General features: G+C 33.0%; 1 protein-coding gene across 10 annotated transcripts in view; it reads right to left on the bottom strand.

Moving 5' to 3' along the window:
- LOC107981573 (hepatocyte nuclear factor 4-gamma) overlaps nucleotides 1-21,033 on the bottom strand; it is a 436,128-nt gene that overhangs the window by 106,447 nt on the left and 308,648 nt on the right. For all 10 annotated transcript variants that reach the window (XM_031925545.1, XM_031925546.1, XM_032601678.1 and 7 more), the window contains one exon: nucleotides 2,705-2,975. In XM_031925545.1, the coding sequence (XP_031781405.1) occupies nucleotides 2,705-2,975 (271 nt within the window). The remainder of the gene's footprint in view (nucleotides 1-2,704; nucleotides 2,976-21,033) is intronic.

Raw genomic sequence — 21,033 nt, 5'->3', positions numbered from 1 at the left:
TACTTCCGGTTTACTTCTGGTCAACTTCCAGCTTACCCCAACCCTTAAGGAGGGGTAGATTTGGAGATAAAGTGAAATTATAGCCGGAGACTACCAGACACATTTTAATATACTAGAGGATTTGATTAATAGATACTTATAAATTTAATGTTCAGAATCCATATGAATAGCTGAAAGGGGGATTATTAAAATGCTCATTTAAATCGGAACCAATGTATCTGTGATTACTAGAAAAAACGGTTTTAATGTAATTTTTTTCGTATCTGTAATAAAATTAAATATTATTTCATTCTTTTTTACAGTAACTAATGTGTATATCGTGGTGTTAATTGATTTTAATTTACATGAATTGTTTTTAATCATGTGACGTTCTATAAAGTCAATCGATTTTAATGAAGTTTTAATTCAAGTCGATCGTAGTAAATAAATCTATTTTATATTACGGCATTTGATCTTACTTATATAGCAACGGAAACGACATCTTGTCACTTGCGAGTACAAACATTTAAAGCGACACCAAGCAGTTGTATAAAGAAACATAGTGTCGATTAAATTGATTAGTTTCGCAATGAATATAATCGATTTTAATTAAAATATAAAGTTTTTTCAATACTTTTCAATCATTTAAGTCAATTAAAGTGGTATCAATACTATTGTAAAATCAAACCGATCAAGTGGCGCGGTAGCGCTACAAAGGCGAGTTTGAAAAGCAGACGAAGCCGCGGCGCCCGTGACACTATTTACTTCAATATTGGTGTTCGGATTTTTCATTATACAACAAAAAAATACTTATCATTACTGTTGGTAAGGTTTTTTTGGCTTATTAGAATGTTTTCTGAGCTAAACAATGATTTCCAACACAAATATTAGGAAAAAGGCTGCTTATTTTAATAATATGTGAGTGTATAATCCACAAATGCTAAAATCACGTTTTTCTTCTTCAGCCCGAAATGTGTGAGGACCGTTAAGTTAGCCACAAGAAGTGTTAGGACCGTGAAGTTGGCCGCACAGCTATATACAGATGGGAATTGCTTTCTCAAGAAAATATAATAATATATTACGATATATAGGATAAAGAAGTTGCCGGTGCATACTCTGCGTTCCGTAGCAGTAACAGCCAAGCAGTAAGCCGTAGCAGTAAGCTTGCCAGGGTAGCCGATGACGAGGTTGAGGATGTTTTCGATGTCTTGGTATTAAAATCATTCAAGTACGGTGTCTAGGTGTAGAGGGTGGCCGATGGCGACGTCTAGGTGGTACGCTCCATGGTTTTCGGTGTCTAGGTAAATAAATCATAATGTGTTTTAATTGGGATTCTTTCAATAAAATTAAATCAAATTATTAGTGAATATTTAATCTCTAGAAAAAATTAACTTTTTAAAAAGTAAAAGGTTAGGCGAGTTTGATATATTCCGCAACGAAATAACAGATAGAAAAGAACTAAGATCAATCAAACAAAGTCAAGTTTATTATATTTAATCGTAATAATGCGAGGAACAACTCTTAAGATAATTACTACGTAACTTGCCATGCCCGTTTCATTTCATTCTCTTCTTTTCTATCTGTTATTTCGTTGCGGAATGTATCAAACTCGCCTAACCTTTGACTTTTAAAAAGTTAATTTTTTCTAAAGATTAAATATTCACTAATAATTTGATTTAATTTTATTGAAAGAATCCCAATTAAACCACGTTAAAATAGTCATCGCATAAAATTCGATAAGAATATCTTCAATGTTATACTTAGATTGTAATTGAGACCGATTAACATCGATAATTTAATACATTGATTAAATAAATCTAGTATTCTTAACGGGAATTCTTTATTTATTATCTGAATCGATTGAGGTATAATTCAATCTAACCGTAAATATGTATTTATATCTATTTAAATTTATTGATAAATTTACAAATAAATCATAAAAGAAAAATAATTGAAATGGAGATTCATGTATTAAAATCGATCTTTAATAAAGCATTAGGGTCGATTTAATATCATATTATACTTATAAATTACCCCTCAGCAGTCGAAGTTAAGTCGCACTGCAGTAACCAGCGAGCGTATGCTCAGCCCTGCTCTAAATATTCAGCCTTGTTTCATGTGGTGGGTTTTAATTGTTTTTGTTAGGCTTTTGGTCTTCGGAAGATATTTTATTTTTCTTCTACCCTTTGCAGGCAGCACTACGTACGTAGCACTGTATGTCTACATCGATCCTACCTCTATCTGTCACCTGAGGACGTGCCACATGAGGATACAGCCTCCCCCTCTTGCGTGTGTTTATATGTGTGTGTGTATGTGTGTGTGTATGTTAGCAAAGGTAGTACTGACGGAATTCTCCCATGTCAGTCGTCAATTAATTGTCGGGGATCAATACCTTAAGGAGTCGTTCTATTTCTTTAAAGTGCCTTGAAAAATCAGAGGTACTTTGAATAGACAGAGGGAGATAGTAGGGGCTCTCTCCTAAGTATAAATATTTTGACCTTGACCTCCTAGTGGCTCAGGTGGGGGTTAAGGAAACTTTTGTTTACATTCTCTATTGTGCTAGGGTTCTACTACCGACAATGCTTAAAATACATTACAACAATAAAAAATTACCGGTGAGTTAAGTAAACATATCATGTAATGCAATATTTGTCGCAACATTTAGAAGAATGTAGGGAAAAAAATTCTTATTGGAAGAAACTGCAACTTTAAAATAAAAACTTACCAAGGGAACTTTTGATAATGATGCAATTATTTCCTAGCAGAAGAATTTCTTTTAAATGCATACTTCGTCTTGCAACACCTAATAGTAGGTGCTCACCAGCATGTGCTCTTAACAGTGCAACTTGATCATCTAAAACTAATTTTCTAAATGCAGGTATGTACTTAGCCCACTCTACAAGAATCAGTAATTGTTGTTTCATACTTTCACATACATCGTTGATGTTAGCTATTTTCTTTGAAGTTAAATCTATGTCATCTTTAGTATTACTGCACTAGAGAACAAACATTTAATTTACTTTTATGTACTTTTAATAACTAGAAGATTAAATCAACTAATTTCTTGCATGCATAAAATATTGATTCAAATCATAGAACTAAAAAGAAATTATGTTTCATTTCGAAATAAGTTGAAATTAAAGATTTTTTTAAAACTTAACTTAAAAATTAATTGTAATGATATTTAATCATATAATTGAAACGTGTCATTATTTAATGTACTATTAAATATTAGATGTACACTCAATGGCAGATAATTCTTATGGAATGTTTTCGAAATGCTCCAACCAGATTGCCGGATCGATAAATTCTAACCAATCAGAAGCACGATTTTAAAAACGTTAGACGAGAATTAACTACCGTCAAGTATAAATATATTTGAAATATATTAACCTAATCTTTTATCTTTATTAACTTAATATTGCAAGTTGAAAATTTGCTCGGTGAATTTCTTTTTGTCAGAATTTCTTCTTGCGATATTTTTTCTCCTTCGGCCACGTGACTTTCGGTCAAATATATTATACGTCAGTGGTTACAGCAGTTATAATCTACTTTACCGACATTCGTCTGCTACTCGCTGACACGCGATTGTGTTATTCTACAGAGTGGGACATTTTAATCAAACCAGTCTAATAACTCCTAAATTAAGCCATGAACAGAAAAATTGTTCAGATGAAAGTTGTCTAGGATCATGGGGGACATCTTTTTGTGCAATTAGTTTTGACCTTGAACTCACATTTCGAGGTCATTTGAAGGTCAAATTTTTTTTAAAAATAGGAACCCATATTTTTAATAGCAGATTCGGAAAGAACAGGAAATTTTACGTCCGAAACGGTATTTCAAAATTTCTTTCATGACCTTCACAAGGTCATTTCAAGGTCAAATGATAAGAAATACTGTAATTGCTATTTAATCGCATTTTCTGATAGAATAATCGTAGTTAATGTACTTTTATGATGAATATTCAAACCCAATGTGACAATGACCATGAAAATATTTATCTTGAAAACAAAATAATTCCCTAATTTCAGCGCTACCCAGGAACAACGACGTGGACGTATTAGGATTATGTTCCCTTTGGGATGCTTTTTTAACGTGAGTACCCTTGCCTCTCACTAGGATGCTTGTTTAACATTCGTTAGTAAATTTTTAGTGGTCAAAAGTAAATTTTGAAGTAAACATGATAATTTTAAATATCTGAGTTCTTAATGGGGGTGGGAAATGGAACGTTAAAAATCAATGTTGTCAATTCATTCACGGTCGAAGCAGAGTCAAGTAAAAGTTTAACGTTTCAAAAGCGTAAAAAATGGTTAAACAATAAAGGTAGGATGTTAAAAAATACATTATTTAAGATAAAATATTAAACAGCATTTTGCTTTTGTAATATTAAAAAAAAAATTTAATAATTGTATTTGCCAAAGTGCATCACTTCCAGTTTAGATGTTTTTTTTTTTTAAGTTGAATTTCTTTAATCTAATATGAATTTTAACGATTGTTCTCACGCTGTCTTCAATTTAAATCACAATGTCTTAACGTAAGAAAATAAGAAGTTACAAATTTGATTTAAAAATTCCTCCTTTTTTTGTTGTTACTTTCTTATTTTGGTTTAGTTTAAATTTCAATAAAGAGTGAATGTAAATAAAATAGTTTTTCTTATTATAAACAAAATTTTCAACATGGGCGATTATCAATCCAATGAAATTGTTGATATGATAATGATCTTAGGCGAAACCCAAAACAATGCCAGAGCCGCGGTGCGACTCTACGCTGAACGCTTTCCTCTAAGAAGGCGTCCTACTCACGACACATTACTCAGATTACTTCGAAGAGCTCGTGATGGACATCTTCGTCGTCAACGCAGACACCACGAATACAACGAAAATGATCCTAATGTTATAGCCGCCTTAGCAGCTGTTCATCTCAATCCACAAATTAGTAGTCGACAAATTGAAAGAGAACTCGGTATACCACGAAGAACAGCATTGAGAATTCTCAATAATCTCCACTATCACGATTACCACATAAGATTAGTTCATGAGCTGAGGCCACGCCATTGTATAATGCGTATTAACTTTTGCCAGAGGGCTTTAGGAGTTTTACAAAATGATCCAGATTTTTTCAGATTTATTATGTTTTCTGACGAGGCTATATTTCGCAGTGATGGTCAAATAAATAGGCACAATAGTCACTACTGGTCACCTGTAAATCCCCACTGGTACAGGGCTATTGACCATCAAAACCGATGGAGTTTAATGGTGTGGTGTGGGATCATTAATGGTTACCTGATTGGGCCATATTTTTTCGGTCAAAATGTTAACCAGAATAGCTATTTGGCAATGCTCAGAGATCGACCGCCAGAGCTTTTAGAGGATGTCGACTTTCGGACGTTTCGGACGTAAAATTTCCTGTTCTTCTGCTATCAAAAACAGGGGTTCCTATTTAAAAAAAAAATTTGACCTTCAAATGACCTTGAAATTTGAGTTCAAGGTCAAAACTAATTGCACAAAAAGATGTCCCCCTTGATCCTGAACAACTTTCATCTGAACAATTTTTCTGTTCATGGCTTAATTTAGGAGTTATTGGACTGGTTCGATTAAAATGGCCCACCCTGTATATTATGTACATATAATAATGCTATAAGATTATATGCGGGATAGGATCAATACCCAAAGCAATAGAAGCTTATTAAATAGATAAAAAATCTAATCCCAAAGCTCTATCAAATAGATAAAAAATTCAAGGAAAATAAACTGTGTAAAAGATGTGAACTTTTTTTGAAAATAAAAACCTTAGCAAGAAAAAGTAATGAAATTTATAAATATTAAAATGTCAAGTAAATGTGTTTTGTTTGCTATACGCACTTAGATATTCTTTGGAAAAGCTTATTTTAAGTTAAGTTTTATCTTAGTGCGTATTGCAAAAAAAAAACATTTACTTGACATTTTAATATTTATATATTTCACTTTTTCTTGACAAGGTTTTTACTTTTGAAAAAAGGTTTTTTAGTAACATTAATATTCTGTACTAAAATGTAATACATAATACAATATTTAATTTTATATTAAATGATAACGATATATTAAATCCCTAGAGAAAAAGAAAAATGAAAACAACTGAGGAAAACAGTTATGAACTGCAAAAAAATCTCGCAATTAAGAGACAGACAAAAATAATCTTCTGTTGTCTTCAGTTTTATTTAGTTTGCTAAAGTTTTGTTCAGTTTGCTTCAGTTTCTTTCAGGTATAAAATTTTACAATTTTGTAAATAAATAAAAAATGAATGCAAAAGACAATAACTATTAATAAGTGAAGACAACAGTTTTTCATAGTTTAAAACAGTTTTATTCATTTTATGATTGTTATTTTCTAAATTCACTAGTTTTTTTCCTAATTCAAACAGTTATCTTCGGATTTATACTGATTTTTCTTTTAAAAACACGCCATTTTTCTTTTAATAACACAATAGAATCAAATTATCGTAACTGTTGAAATTGTAAAAATCTGGTACCATCTGCAGTAAACGGAAGAAAACTGAAAAAAAACTAATAATACCCGTAAATAACTGTTGTCTTTGTCTCTATTCCGACATTCTTTTGCTAAAAATTTCTGTTTTGTTCAGTTATCTTCTGTTTTAGTCTAAACACTTCATGTAAAAACTGTTATGTGCAGATTTTTTTTTCCACTAGGGATCAATATAAGTATGAATAATTATGTAATTTTATTTTATATCATATATTATATTCTCACATAAAGATTAATTAATTTAATTATCATTTTATACAATACTAAATTATTTAAAAAGTCAGCGATTAGAATATTTTTTGATACAGTGTGCGTAAATAGTAGATTACGGGCCTAAGGAGGAAAAAACTTGAACAGTCCATATCTCGTGCAAATTGCTACCCAAGTCAAAGGCGAGGGTGACAAACACGAGATATGGGCTGTCCAATTTTCCTTCCTTGGTACGTATACTATTTTTTTTTACACCAGCACCGAAAATGCAAATTTCTCTCTAGGCGCCCGGAAGGAAAATTGTACTTCCGGTGCAGGTGTGGAGAAAATACACTTTTACGTACGCACCGCGTGCGTTTAAGCACATTTATTATTAGCACGACATTTATTTTAAGCACGATAAGTTGATTCTACACGAGTGGGAAGTTTGTCGGTCGAGCGAAGCAAAAGTGACGATCTCACAAGTGTAGAATCAACTTTTAGGCACTTGTATAGAAATATACTATTTTACCAATTTTTATTTAAAATTCTCAAGTGAGATCTTCCGTCAAAATTTTATCTGTGATTTTGCGTACGGATTTTTATAATTTTATAAATAGATAAAAATAAGACGGTAATACTCAAAAGACACAAAATATTCCTCAAGATGCTTCAATGCTGATTTTTATTTTAATAAGGTTTTACTATTTCAGAAAGAATTTTCAATTATATCATACTTATTAAAAGTATTTCAGAAATAAACCTAATATAGCAGTATACCTAGTGGAGATCTCATTTGAGATTTATAAATACGGATGACTATAGATAATTGATAAGAATTATAAAATATTAACAATTTACATCAGCCTTGAGTGTGCAGTCGCACAGCTTGTGGGACTATATATAACTATACATTTTTATAACAAATATTTAGATATTATAATAAAAATATGTAATACATTATTTAAAGTATATAATTTATTGTAATGTTTGTTAAAAAGATCTATTTGATTATAACATATGGTTTATTTTAAGAAATTTATATTGTTTAAGAATTATTATCAAAACAACAGACTATTTATCAGATAGGTTGCTCGCGCAATTTTCGAGAAAACGATTTTTACATTTTAACTCTTTACTTAAGAACCGCTTGACAAAATCGTTTAAAATTTTAGCAGAAGATAGATTTTTTTATGATGAATCGCCAATTAAAATTTTGAAGCATTTGACTACAATATTTTAGAGATATAAAGAATCTAAAAATTAAAAAAAAAATTGAAACCTTAATATCGTAAAAACCATCGGGGTTTGAAAGCTGTGCAATAAACTTAGCCAGAACACTAAAATATCTACTTTTTCCAAAATCTCAAGTGCAATAAAGTCATTTTACGTCCGTGATTGAGGCACAAAAAAAAAACTAATTTCTTTTAGTTTTTAATTTATTACTGAAAAAATAAGTGGTCGAATAACTTAAAATTTTAATGGGATATAGTTTGACACGTGCTCCATCGACATGATTATTTTCGTGAGGTTCTGATGTTTAGTTTCAGAGATATAAATTAAAAAATCACCTTTTCCCGAGAAGCAACCGAGGAAAAGTAGGTAATTTTATTCTCTTTCAAATGCATTTTAGCTGAATTGTTTGTAACAACGGGATGATTGAAAACAAATGCGAAATAGTGTTTTTCAAAAATCAAAAAATGGCCATAAAAAAATAATTGAGGAAATAAAAAATAACTGTTTTTCCCTAATTCAGAATCCAAAAATAGATATGCATGTCAAATTTTATTGATATTGATGGAGTAGTTCCAGAAATATTACGGTATACATACACACACATTCACACACCCACACACACCACGCGGGTTATTCTGACACCCGTATATGGCGCATCCCCTGGGTGGCGGATGAGGGAGAGCTCGCTTGGGTATATACCTTGGAGGGTAAAGCAGAAATAAAATATGCTCCGTGGACTAAATCAGGCCGCCGCGTTTGCCATGTGGTCCGACCCGTAAGCTGCCAAAAGGAGATCCTGGGTGGGGAGGCAATCTGAGGTTGCGAGCAAAAGTGACCAGAACTACCTTTGGCTCCTGCTGACGGCAAGACGGGAGGCCGGTCATATAGCCAGTACCGGTCAATCGGCTAAGGCGAGTGCGTGATATTTCTTGATGTCTGCTAGAAACTCATCAGAGAGCCAAGCACTTTGTTCTGGTCGGGAGATTCGAGAGAGTGAAGGTGGGCTAGGGCAGTATTGCGTACTCTAGTAAAATGTTCCCAGTCTGGCACCGCTTACAGGCATGTGTTAGGGCCATGTCAGCTGCCTCCATAGACGGGGGGATCGACGGTGGTCGGACACATACCGGAATGAAAACTATTATCAAGCATGGAAAATTCAATCAAGCAAGGAGAGAAAGCGGGAAAAGGAGCTCTCGAGATCTGGAATACAATCCGGGATGCTGAGCGAGAACGAGAAAGCATATGGGAGAAGATCCGAGACAGGCTGGACTCTATGGATAATGTTGTGTCAAACGCATCCAACATTCATAAGCCGGTTAAAAGCGATCTATCGGGGATTATGATCCAGGTTAAGCGGCTTGAAGGAGGACAAGTGGCGCTGGAAAAGAGCAAGGAGAGCATTAGATTGATGCTAAAACAGCGGAAATGTCACCGAACCAGCATCATATTCAGAAGGAGACAAGGCATCACAGACGATAGAAGCATCAAACGAGGTGACGACAAGAATGCTTAATAAGCGTACGGCAATATCACCAAGCCAGGTGAAAACGCGACAAGAAAACTACGCTAAAAAACAAGGAAAAATAAGAACGTAGCCTCTGTGGAAGTCGCATCAAAAATCCAATCACAGGTGTCTCCGGAAGAAAAGGCAGACCCACCCTCGCAGGCGGTTATTACCAAAAAGGAGAAAAAGAATGAAAAGAAGACGAGAGAGATGATATGCGAAAGCACTGGTGCCAAGAACAAAAATGGCACTAGAAAACCACGAGAGAGACTCACCAGGCCTGATGCACTTGTTATAAAAGCTGCTGAAGGAAATTCGTACGCTAATATTTTGAGGAAAATAAAAGTGGACCCTAATCTAAAGGTGCTTGGTAACAGCGTAAATAAGGTACGCAAAACGGTAGCAGGAGATTTTTTTTTGGAGCTACGACGCACCAAAGAAGTGAAAACGCAGGAACTTCAAAAGCGATTAAAGCGGTGCTGGTAAAAGAAGCCACAATCAAGAGGCGTGGTCTTTGGAATAAAAGACCTGGATATGCTTACCTCTAAGCAGGATATTCTAGAAGCCCTGAGTAGAGAATTTCCAGAAAACGGAAGTCATCTTCATTTCCAGTAGGAAGAAGATGGAGGAGATCATACTGACAGTGGATGGACATAAGATCATTTCTCAACCAACCATCAAATACTTATGCATCACCATCAATGCTAGACTAAGTTTTAAACAGCATCTGGAAATAGTCAGTGATAAAGCAGCAAAAGTTGGGGCTGCTCTATTACGATTGATACCAAATGTAGGAGGGCCATCTCAGAAGCGAAGGTTACTCTTAGCCGGTGTAACCACATTGATTATGCTATATGGAGCCCCGATATGGGCAGATGCGATGCGAGTAAAGTCGTATGCACGAAAGTCGACTACCGTTATAGGCGAAGTGCAACAAGAGTGGCGTCCGCTTACCGTACGGTATCGGACAATGCTGCCTGCATTATAGCATGTATGCCACCCATTGATCTCTTAGCGTTGGAAAGAGAGGACGTATTCGAAGCTAGGCGACGATCGAGTGACAAAAGTCAGAAGCAGATCTGAAGACATGAAGTTAACTATTGCCTCACGCAGTTTTTGACCGAGCACCGATGTTTTTAGGCGTATTTGCATCGGTTCAAACTAGACGACAATCCGAACTGCCCAGTATGTTCGGATGCAACAGAGGATGTGTGGGAGCTCCCGCTGTCCACCACCGGAGTCACCGCAGAAAGCAGCGCCTGATACCCAGGCCTGACTTCGAGTAAGCAGCCGCTCCATCCGGCCACTGCCTCTCCCGCGGCGCCCCCTCCGAGCCGCCACGATGGGTGGCGAACTGGCGACGCGGCGAGGCTTGAGCGCCATGTTGGGTCAGAACGCTCTGAACCGCCCGACAGGCAACATCGCAGCGCTTCAGAGCAGAGAGAGAGAGAGAGAGAGAGAGAGAGAGAGAGAGAGAGAGAGAGAGAGAGAGAGAGAGAGAGAGAGAGAGAGAGAGAGAGAGAGAGAGAGTCAAGCTATCGATAGTCTTATACATTAATAAAGTTCCTAATTTGTATTCTTTTATAAACGACGAGTTATTTTATCTCTTCGACACCTCGAGCCTGGTGAGGATCCTCGAACATCCCTGGACGAACGTCCAAAGATGTTAATACTTGAGTCGATTATGACGGCCATGCTGACCTCAGAGGATGGATGGTGCACAGTCAGCAACTATGCAGCAGACATTCTCAAGAAAGTCAGGAAAAATGAAGAAGACAGGAGAAGACAACGAGGCTGAGTACGTACATGTGTATGTGCGACGCAGAAAATGAAGGATAACTATAGTGATGACGACCACATCAACTAGAAGCGGGCAAAAGCCTTTCGCCCCCCCCCCCTCGCGAAGCATTGCTTGACGGTGGTACCGCGGGGTTCAGGGGCATTGATGTGTCGATAAAGGAGCTAGCACCTTTACCGACACATGGCTGACATTGTGAATGGGGCTGTTTCGACGACCCCATAAACAAGGTCATGCAATGGTCTTTCTAAGATTTTTCCTAATACCTCTTTCTCCGAGAAAGAAAAAAAAACACACACAAATCCATACGGATATTTTATAAAAACACTTGATTTGAACTTCTAACCAAAAAGTATTTTCCAGCAGTTTTGACAAAACTCAAAATTTTACTATTACAAAGCTTTCTCTAGGAGGGAGCAAAATAATCGTGAACCTTTAACTTTTAACAAGCATCAACAATATATTGTTGAATTAATTTTCCGAAATTTTAGTAAATATATATTGTTTATATTGTACAAATACTACAGCTACTTCATCACATTTAGCTACGTTATATCTACGTTTATAATGATTAGAATTGCGTGTTAAATACATTATAATTTCTTTACTATTAAACTCAACATTGTTGTTTTCCAAACGATTTTGTTTTTCCATTTCAACTTCGTTTATCATTTTGTATGATTTAGTGTACTTGTTGACTTTTCGAAAAAAATTATCTAATTTCTTTAATAGCATTAAAGAACATCACACATTAGTTTGTAATCGTTATTGCGAGGCGATTTTATTATCAATGATGTATAGTTGCCCATATCTTCTGGCTTCGTTTTTTTCTAGATGTAAAGTATAAATATTGAGGAAAATTTGAACACTCGTTTAAATAACTTGAGCGCCTTTACCGAAACGAGCGTCAAATCTAGCTCCAAAACTTGCGAAGGTAAGTACATTATTATATTTTCTAATAGTATTTAAAAAGTGTTTACTTTTGTCAGTATTTCCAGAAACTAATTCTTTTAAACGTTAAAGATAAGTGATATTGTCAGATAATACAACGTTTTCTCTATTGCAACAATCAGAAATCTTCTTATCACATAATATTCCGAATTTGAAATGTTTAGCATTACAGAATTCACATATTTCACTCATGCCACCTACATCATTCTCCATAATTGCTGATTTATTGAAATCGAAATCGATCATGGCATCCAATTTCGTTATTAAAAATTCATTACAAATTTGTTACAGCGTAAACTTTTAATTTTTTGTAGTTATTATTATAATCTTATTACTTTTTCATTTTCTTTAGAGCTATAAATATATACACCTAATTAACCAAGCGACGTTAGGAGTTAGGTGACTCTGCTAGTATAATGTTATTTTCCTAATTGAAAATCGATGAAATATCGATAGTATATAGACATTCTATCAGAGCAATCAATACATTTTTACAAAATTTGTGTAATAATAAGAATCCTTTCGAAGTGAAAATCATCGTTACGTCTGGTGACTTCAGACAAACACTCCCTATAATACGCCATGGCAATCAAACAAAAATAATAAAGTTATGTGTAAAAAGAAGAAAATTATAGTTATCTTTTATGAAATTATCACTAAATGAAAATTAAAGATTACAAAATAAAGATCATGAATTCAAAAATTGGGTTCCCAATATAGGAGAAAATAAAAATGCAACAAAATTTGAGTTACAAAATGATGTAAGAAGAATTCTAGAATTTTTATAATACGCTGTGGCATAAGCCTCGGTTTAAGTCACGCTCGTTCAAAAATGCATTCGCTAAATCTCGGTTTATGCACGTTGTTTCACAATAAATCGTACGATACTAGGGGTGGGGGGGGGGGGGTGTAAAGGAATTTTACCCTCGTGGGGACTTATTACCCTCGCTTCTCTTGGGCGATATTGTCCCTAGGAGGGTGAAACTACTTTACCGTACTAGTATCGTGATACACTAATTTTTAATAATGATTTAAATATAGAAAATATTTGACATACAATTATCCAGATGATTAATCTTTGAAAAATAATGTGATTTTATTGCCTTTTAATTCTGATATTTTAAAAATTAATGAAAGTATAAATGACAAAATTGATGCAAAGAGTTTTGTATTTTATAGTAATGACAGAATTGAAAGTGAAAATGATGGGTGAGGGTAAAAATTTTGAAAAATAAGTATATGAAAGGCATACATTACGAATTGAGTTATAACGAAAGGTAAAATTTTAAGTCTTAGAATATTGAAAACCTAAATTTGGAAATTCCTAAAAATATCGCTTTTGCAATATTTTAACTACAAATATCATCTTTCGCAATATTACAATTCAACATTTTTGTTTTAATTTTGCTGACACCAAATGGATTAACAACCACATAAATTAAAATTGAAAATAGGTACAATGGTTAATTGTGTAAGAAATTTGGATATCGATGGTGCTTTTTATAATGGAACAAAAATGATCATTAAAAAGATAAAAAGACATTTATTAGTTGGAGAAATCATTACTGTAAATTTTCTGTTAAAATTGTTTTATTGCCACAACTTGATCTAAGACCATCGTTAGATGAAATACCGTTTTGTACGATGAGAAGACAATTTCAAATAAGATTTGCTTTGATATTCCAATAAGTTTTGCTATGACTATAAACAAATCTGAATGTCAATCTTTTTACAAAGTTGGAATATATCTGCGCACTACAGTATTCGGTCATGGTCAATTATATGTCGTCTAATGAACATCATCGAGAAATAACTTGAAATTATAATTAAGTAAAAAGTCTATTTGTGAACATAATGACTATTTATTAAAAGATAAAAAGTAACGAAAAAACGGTACATTAATACAAATATATATAGAAAAACATATTATATTCGGAAATCTTTTCAAATTAATTTAATTTTTTACATAAATAATTATATTTGATTTATTAATACTCAGTAATAGTCTGTAATACAATTATAATGGGTTAACCTCAGGATCATCCTGACACCTGGACATCGTCTACAAAAAATGAAAATTTTTTTTAGTATATTTGTTGTATACTTAGTGCTTTGTATCCTAGACCATGTCTCGCCATTCGGGAGGTGATTTTGATACCTGGATATTGTCTGCTATAGTTAATAATTTTTTTTTGGTACATTTGTTGTATACTTATAGTGCATTGTATCATAGACCCTGTTTTGCTATTTGCTATAATAATAAGTGTCGAATGGTTATGTATCAGTAAAAAATGTGTAACCTAAATTATGGATCAATTTTACCCAGTTTTCATCGTGTAATATACGTGAAGAGAATTGGTTATTGTTTAATAACCTAAAAAACTGGACAAGTAAAAATTTTACCAGTGATTTTCGTCTTAGGTATAAAATATACCATTTTTATTAAAACTAAATATATTTAATAATGAAAAACAATAAATGATATTTTAGAAAATGGAAATATATTAAAAATAAAATATGTATAAACTTATATTTGATCGATAGGTAACACCATTAAATTAAATAATAGTACTTATATAACTGACATAGTAACTTTGATAAACGCGTCATAATATGGCGATAGATCCTGCGTTAAGAATATTATAAAACCGAGTTAAAACAATTCCAATGAGATATATCTAATATCTGTTGTATGACTCGAACAACCAATCGAAGCAGTTTAATTAACATGACATCAACATCTATATTATATCACGCTTTTTTTAAGTTAGCAAGAAAATCTAAGTGCACTTTGCTCACTCCTTATCCTGTTATCAATTATACCTTTCCAGAATGATTTTAAATTTTGTCGCCTACTGAGCACTAACAGTTTAACGCGTTTGTAGATTATGTAATAAAATTCGCGTTTCTAATTCTCGTTCCTAAATTCTTATACCAGGCGACTGGACGTCAATTAAATGCTTCACAACAAAGCCCCTCACTTTTTGAAGAGAGGATTCGTCTCATTGTCAGATCTCGATGTAAAGAGCATCTAAAAAACAATGACCATCACTACGACGAACATTTCGCAATTTCTCATTTATCGTCTATAGTGATATAATTGTGTCTTAACGTCAAATTTAGTCCTTTTTCTCTGGTGTTTTGTCCGTCGTAAATAAAATCTAATCCCTTCGGTATTATGTTCAATACATCACATCGCATCAAAATAAATATATTTTTTAATAACTACATAGTATTACTCAATAACAATACATTCTTTGAATTTGAATTTAAATTTAAATCATAATGTTACGTAACAACTTTCTGAATCCACATTTGAAATAATAATTTCAAGTGTTGCTTAGAGAAAGTCCCACACGTATAAAGGTACAGCCAGACTCAAGGCCACAAAAGTATCAAGTGGCCAAGAATCTCGCTGATCCAAACAATCCAACATCGCCGACGGCTAGAGGCGCACGTGCGGAGCTACGTTGCAGTTTCGGCGCGCAACTAGTTGTCAGCCCCCGTAAGGCCTTATGAGTGCAACAAGCATCGACATTGTAACGAGGCATAGGGGAAGTAAGCTGGCGGCGGCGTGCGAGGTCCGGAACCACTTCCAAGCGCCCTCAAGCCACGCTGCTCTCACTCCGTGATCGAACGTAGAAGTCGGCGGACACTTAGAATTTTCATCAGATTTTCATCAGAAATTTAGATTTGTTTTAGTTAGATTTAATAGCGCTTATTTCCAAGATTCAATCTAAGAGATTCATTCACTTGTGTACAAAATTTCTTTGGAAGAAAAGACATAATCAGTTGGTCCATAGCCTTTTGTTATTTTAAATTTGTTCAAACCACTTACTCCAAGTTTCCAAAATAAGAAAAGAAAAAACTTTCCTAGATGGCTTACTCTTCCTTCTTATATAAAATATAATATAAGAAGGAATATAAAATATATATAATATAAAATACAAGAAGGAAGAGTAAGCCATCTAGGAAAGTCTTCAACTAATTATTAATTTGGACTACCACGAAAAGGAAAGGAAAACGTTTGCAGGCAGGGACACGAATCCTGACTAGATTTCCCCTGGACATCTGTAGAGCGTGTTAAGTAGGCAAACTCGCATAAAAAAAGATAAAACAACAAATTTTATCCGTACCAAAACTGGAGGTCCCGCCGAGCTCTTGCCTATCTCAAAGCAAATTTGATTTTCCTTTCTTTTGGACTATCGTAAAAATTAAAACGGAAAAGTGAACGTGAGGTAAAAAAGTAAAAAAGAATTTAAGAGTAAAATCACGCGCGATACTTGAAACAAAGACGAGTGTCAAATTTCGAACTGCGCACATAGTCTTGGAGAGCTTGACGTCGTGCTGTGACGTCAGAGCCTTTGTGCGGTCCAACGCGCGTGCATAGTCGAGGGGGCGGCCATTTTGGAAGCTTGTTGCTCTCTTTTTGTCCAAATGACCTGCTAAAAAACAAAACGTGTTAGAAAAGTATTTAAATTAAAAAGAAAAATAATTGATGATCCAGATTTTTAAAAGAAATTTTCAGACCTGCAAAAATTTGCTGAAAATAAAATCATTTTAGTCAAGCATTTTAATTCTTAAAATTATAACAAAAGTAATTCCACAATTTTCTAAAAAGAACAAAATTATTGCTTGTAAATGATAATAATTAAAACATCTATGATTCTAATATAAAACAAATAAAATATTTCATAAACATATAAAATTTACATAATACGGTCGACAACAAGTTGGTAAAGCTGTATTACTTTAGAAGAAGGGCCCGTTACTTTTTATATAAAAAGAAAGAAAATATATGCTAAGTCAATATAAGTGTGATATATATACATCAATCTGGTCGACGAAGATTAAAAATCACTATCATTTCCCAACCAGAGTCGAACTGGAGTGATTTCCTACGAAGGTGCTTTGGTGCTGAAATTCGATTTTCACGATAGTACTGAGAATTGACTATTCAGGACCAAAAGTATTGGCTCTATACTACAAAATTCTAAATTGGTATCAGAGGTCATCAGAAATAAAAGAAAGACTGCGACTGACAACAAATTGGTAAAGTCACATTGTTTGAAGTTTGTGAGAAGAAGTAGGAAAAGGAAGCCCCTCATCAAAAGCGCACTTTAAAGTACTCGTGCGAGTCCCTTTTTATGCATCTATACATTGAAAAGTTAAGTTAAGACAATTAGATATGCATGGCATTTGAACATTTTTCTGTGAGTAGTGTTGATTTGAAAAACACGTCATACTAAAATGCTTTAAAAATGAAAATGTAACCAAATTGGTCTCACCAGCATTTAAGAAAGTGAAAAGGTTGAAAATTGTTTATTACCAATACACAAACAAACACTTTTTACTTTCTCTATCATTTATAAAAAGGACAAATGTTGAAACGCGTCAAAGTTAGTTTCATTTGGAAACACTTGTAGAAAACAAAGTAAAAGCACACACACACTAAAAGTAACACTCATCTGGTTTATTCGGCTTTGTAACATTGTGGATCACTGCATAAAATCAAAGAAATTCTAACGTTGACGTCGATCGTGGAAGTTTTAACCAGTAAATTCAATTTGGCCCCGTGAACAACATTTATTGCACAATTTCCTTGACCCTAGAAGGAGCAAATAAGTCGTAAATACATTGAATAATCATTTTAATACACAATTTTCCCACAATTAGAAAGTAGAGTCAGTATTGTATGTGAAAAAACAAGTTTGAAAAGGAATTCTTATCACATGACTTAATAATCGATTCAGAGAAAGGAAATTTTACACTTAATAAATTGTTTTTAACGTATGTTTTAATTTATTGTCAATATACTTTAACACCAAAGTCAGAAAATTAACAATTTTAACAATTTTAAACGGAAACTTGCAAATGAATAAAAATCTAAGAGAAAAGACCTTGTTCATGTTAAAGCCAACCCACATAACTCATTCAAACAATATAGGAAGTGAAATTACAATATTTCGTCGGTACGGCAGACATCCTATATAACGTATGATATGGTATGTCTGTATGGATTCGACAACATGAGACTACCACTAACGCAATGGCACATCCAATCAGCCACGCACACAATTACAACAGACAAGACACGTGTTATGACTCCAGGAGGTCATCCGAAGGGATCAATACCGAATTTGCAACTAGAAACAAGAAGCTGACAGCTGCCCACCTGGAGAAGGGGGCACGCTTCATATATAATTACGTAAGAACTTTAAAATTTTTATTAAATTATTGCAACACACTTAATTTCAATCATCAAGGCTGCAGAAGGAAAGAGCTATGCAGACATTTTGTCCAAAATGAAAGCTGCTCCGTCACTTAACACACTAGGGAATAGTGTAAATAAAATCCGCAGAACAGTTGCAGGCGATCTTTTGATAGAGCTTAAATGCACAAAAGAAGTCAAAACCTCGGACTTCCAAGAAGCAGTTGAAATGGTACTAAGGGAAGGCGCCACAATAAAATCACTCCAGGAAGAAGAAACTTTACTAAATATGTAATATTTTTAAAAATACTCCGTCAATATCAATTAAATTTGACATGCATATCTATTTTTGTATTTTGAATTCGGGAAAAACAGTTATTTTTTATTTTCTCAACTATTTTTTTTTGTGGCCATTTTTTTATTTTTGAAAAACACTATTTTGCGTTTTTTTAATCATTCCATTGTTACAAACCATTGAGGTAAAAGAACAAAATTACCTACTTTTCCTCGTTTGGTCCTTGGGATTAACTGCTTTGTTCGGCTGATAAATAGAAAAAGGTGATTTTAAAAAAAAAATTCATATCTCTGAAACTAAACATCATAACATCACGAAAAAAATCACGTCCATGGGTCATGTATCATACTATATCCCATTCAAATTTCGAGTAATTTGACTACTAATTTTTTCGATATTTTATGTGTTTTGGCTAAAATCATTGCGCAGCTTTTGAACCCCTATGGTTCTTAAAATATCAAGGTTTCAATTTTTTTTGAAAATTTTTTTAATTCTTATATCTCTAAAACAATATAGTCAAATGCTTAAAAATTTTATTTGGTGATTAACAATAAAAATAGATGCTAAAATTTTAAACGATTTCTTTAAGCGGTTCTGAAGTAAAGAGCTAAAATGTAAAGACCGATTTTTCTCAAAACTTTTGCTTCCTCTTATCGTCTCCTCCTTGTCTCCTCCTCCTTCGTGGGATTATATATATATATATATATATATATATATATATATATACACACACACACATATAGGTCAAATCAAAGATCAAACTTTTTTTTTCTTTAACCCACAGTAAATATGTTCCAGAAACAGTTTCCAATGCTCCTGAATTCTTTCAGATTTTTAAATTACTTTTTACCTAAATGGTAGGGAGCAAAAAATAACTTAATTATCCACTGACTTTGAAAAATTTCGATCGGGTGTATGATTTATGTTATAACTTTTTGCAAGAGAGATAATATATTTACAATTCCTTGACTTAAGTAGGAATATTTGTAACAATAAAATCAAGTTTTATAATTTTTTTAGCGATGATCCAAGTGATGCAATTTATTTCGATAAGCAAAGATGTATTTAAATAATTTATCACTAAGCTTTTGATTTTCAGTCAATGATGGACATTAAAGGAACAATTTTCTCCTACGGTCACTCTCTTTATTTTGATGTTTGCTAAATTAAATTAAATATAAATTTTAATAATTTTAGCACAAATTTATGAATATCTTCATTTTTAGCTAAAGATACAGCTGCCATTCTGGAATCCATAAGAGGAACTTTTGCACTATAAGAAGGTATCTCCGTGAATTTTTTGGTGTTCGTGTCCGGATCGAAATCTTACTTTCACCAATATTAGTATTTAAATGGCTTACAAGATAGGTATAACATATATATATATATATATATATATATATATATATATATATATATATATATATATATATATATATATATATATATATATATATGACTTTAAGGGTATTTTTATTAAATATTTGAGAAAATTTTACAAAAAAAAGTATATTTTTGTCAATGGCGAAAAACGCTTTCCTGAGGAGCTATGAATTAATTAATTTGTGCTGAAAACCCAAAAATTACCTAACAAGTAAAAAGTAATTTAAAAATCTGAAAACTTCAGGTGCATTGAAAAATGTTTCTGGAACATATTTACCGTGGGTTAAAGAAAAAAAAAATATATATATATATAGGTGGTCCTCAGTCAAATCAAAGATCAAAAAAATTTTTTTTTTCTTTAACCCACGGTAAATATGTTCCAGAAACATTTTTCAATGCACCTGAATTTTTTCAGATTTTTAAATTACTTTTTACCAAAATGGTAGGGAGCCAAAGATGGCAATTTAGGTCATTTTTGGGTTTTTAGCACAAATTAATTAATTCATAGCTCCTCAGGAAAGCGTTTTTTGCCATTGACAAAAATATACTTTTTTTTGTAAAATTGTCTCACCTATATATATATATATATATATATATATATATATATATATATATATATATATATATATATATATATACTGTAAAAAAAATTGACTGCAGCGTTCGTATTTTATGATGAAAAACAGAGGGGTCTGAACTTTTGGACAATGAACTATCCAAAACTTATATATCAAATTATGTATCAAAAACGGCCTCATATATTAGCAGGCAGATTATACTGTATATTATAACAAAATTTATTTATTAGACCTATGAATTTAGTTGGAGGAAGCTACGTGCTAATGAATTGGCCGCGGTTTTTATGATTCTGACCATTTTATTGCCATATTATAGCTATTTTTTGAGTTTTGAAATAATATTTTTGCTTTTTTGTTTGATAATATGATCTGTACAATATATTTAACA

Source organism: Nasonia vitripennis (genome assembly GCF_009193385.2).
Source record: "Nasonia vitripennis strain AsymCx chromosome 2 unlocalized genomic scaffold, Nvit_psr_1.1 chr2_random0012, whole genome shotgun sequence".
Taxonomy (NCBI): domain Eukaryota; kingdom Metazoa; phylum Arthropoda; class Insecta; order Hymenoptera; family Pteromalidae; genus Nasonia; species Nasonia vitripennis.
The sequence above is the reverse complement of the archived record's forward strand: the minus strand, read 5'-3'. Positions and strand labels throughout refer to the sequence as shown.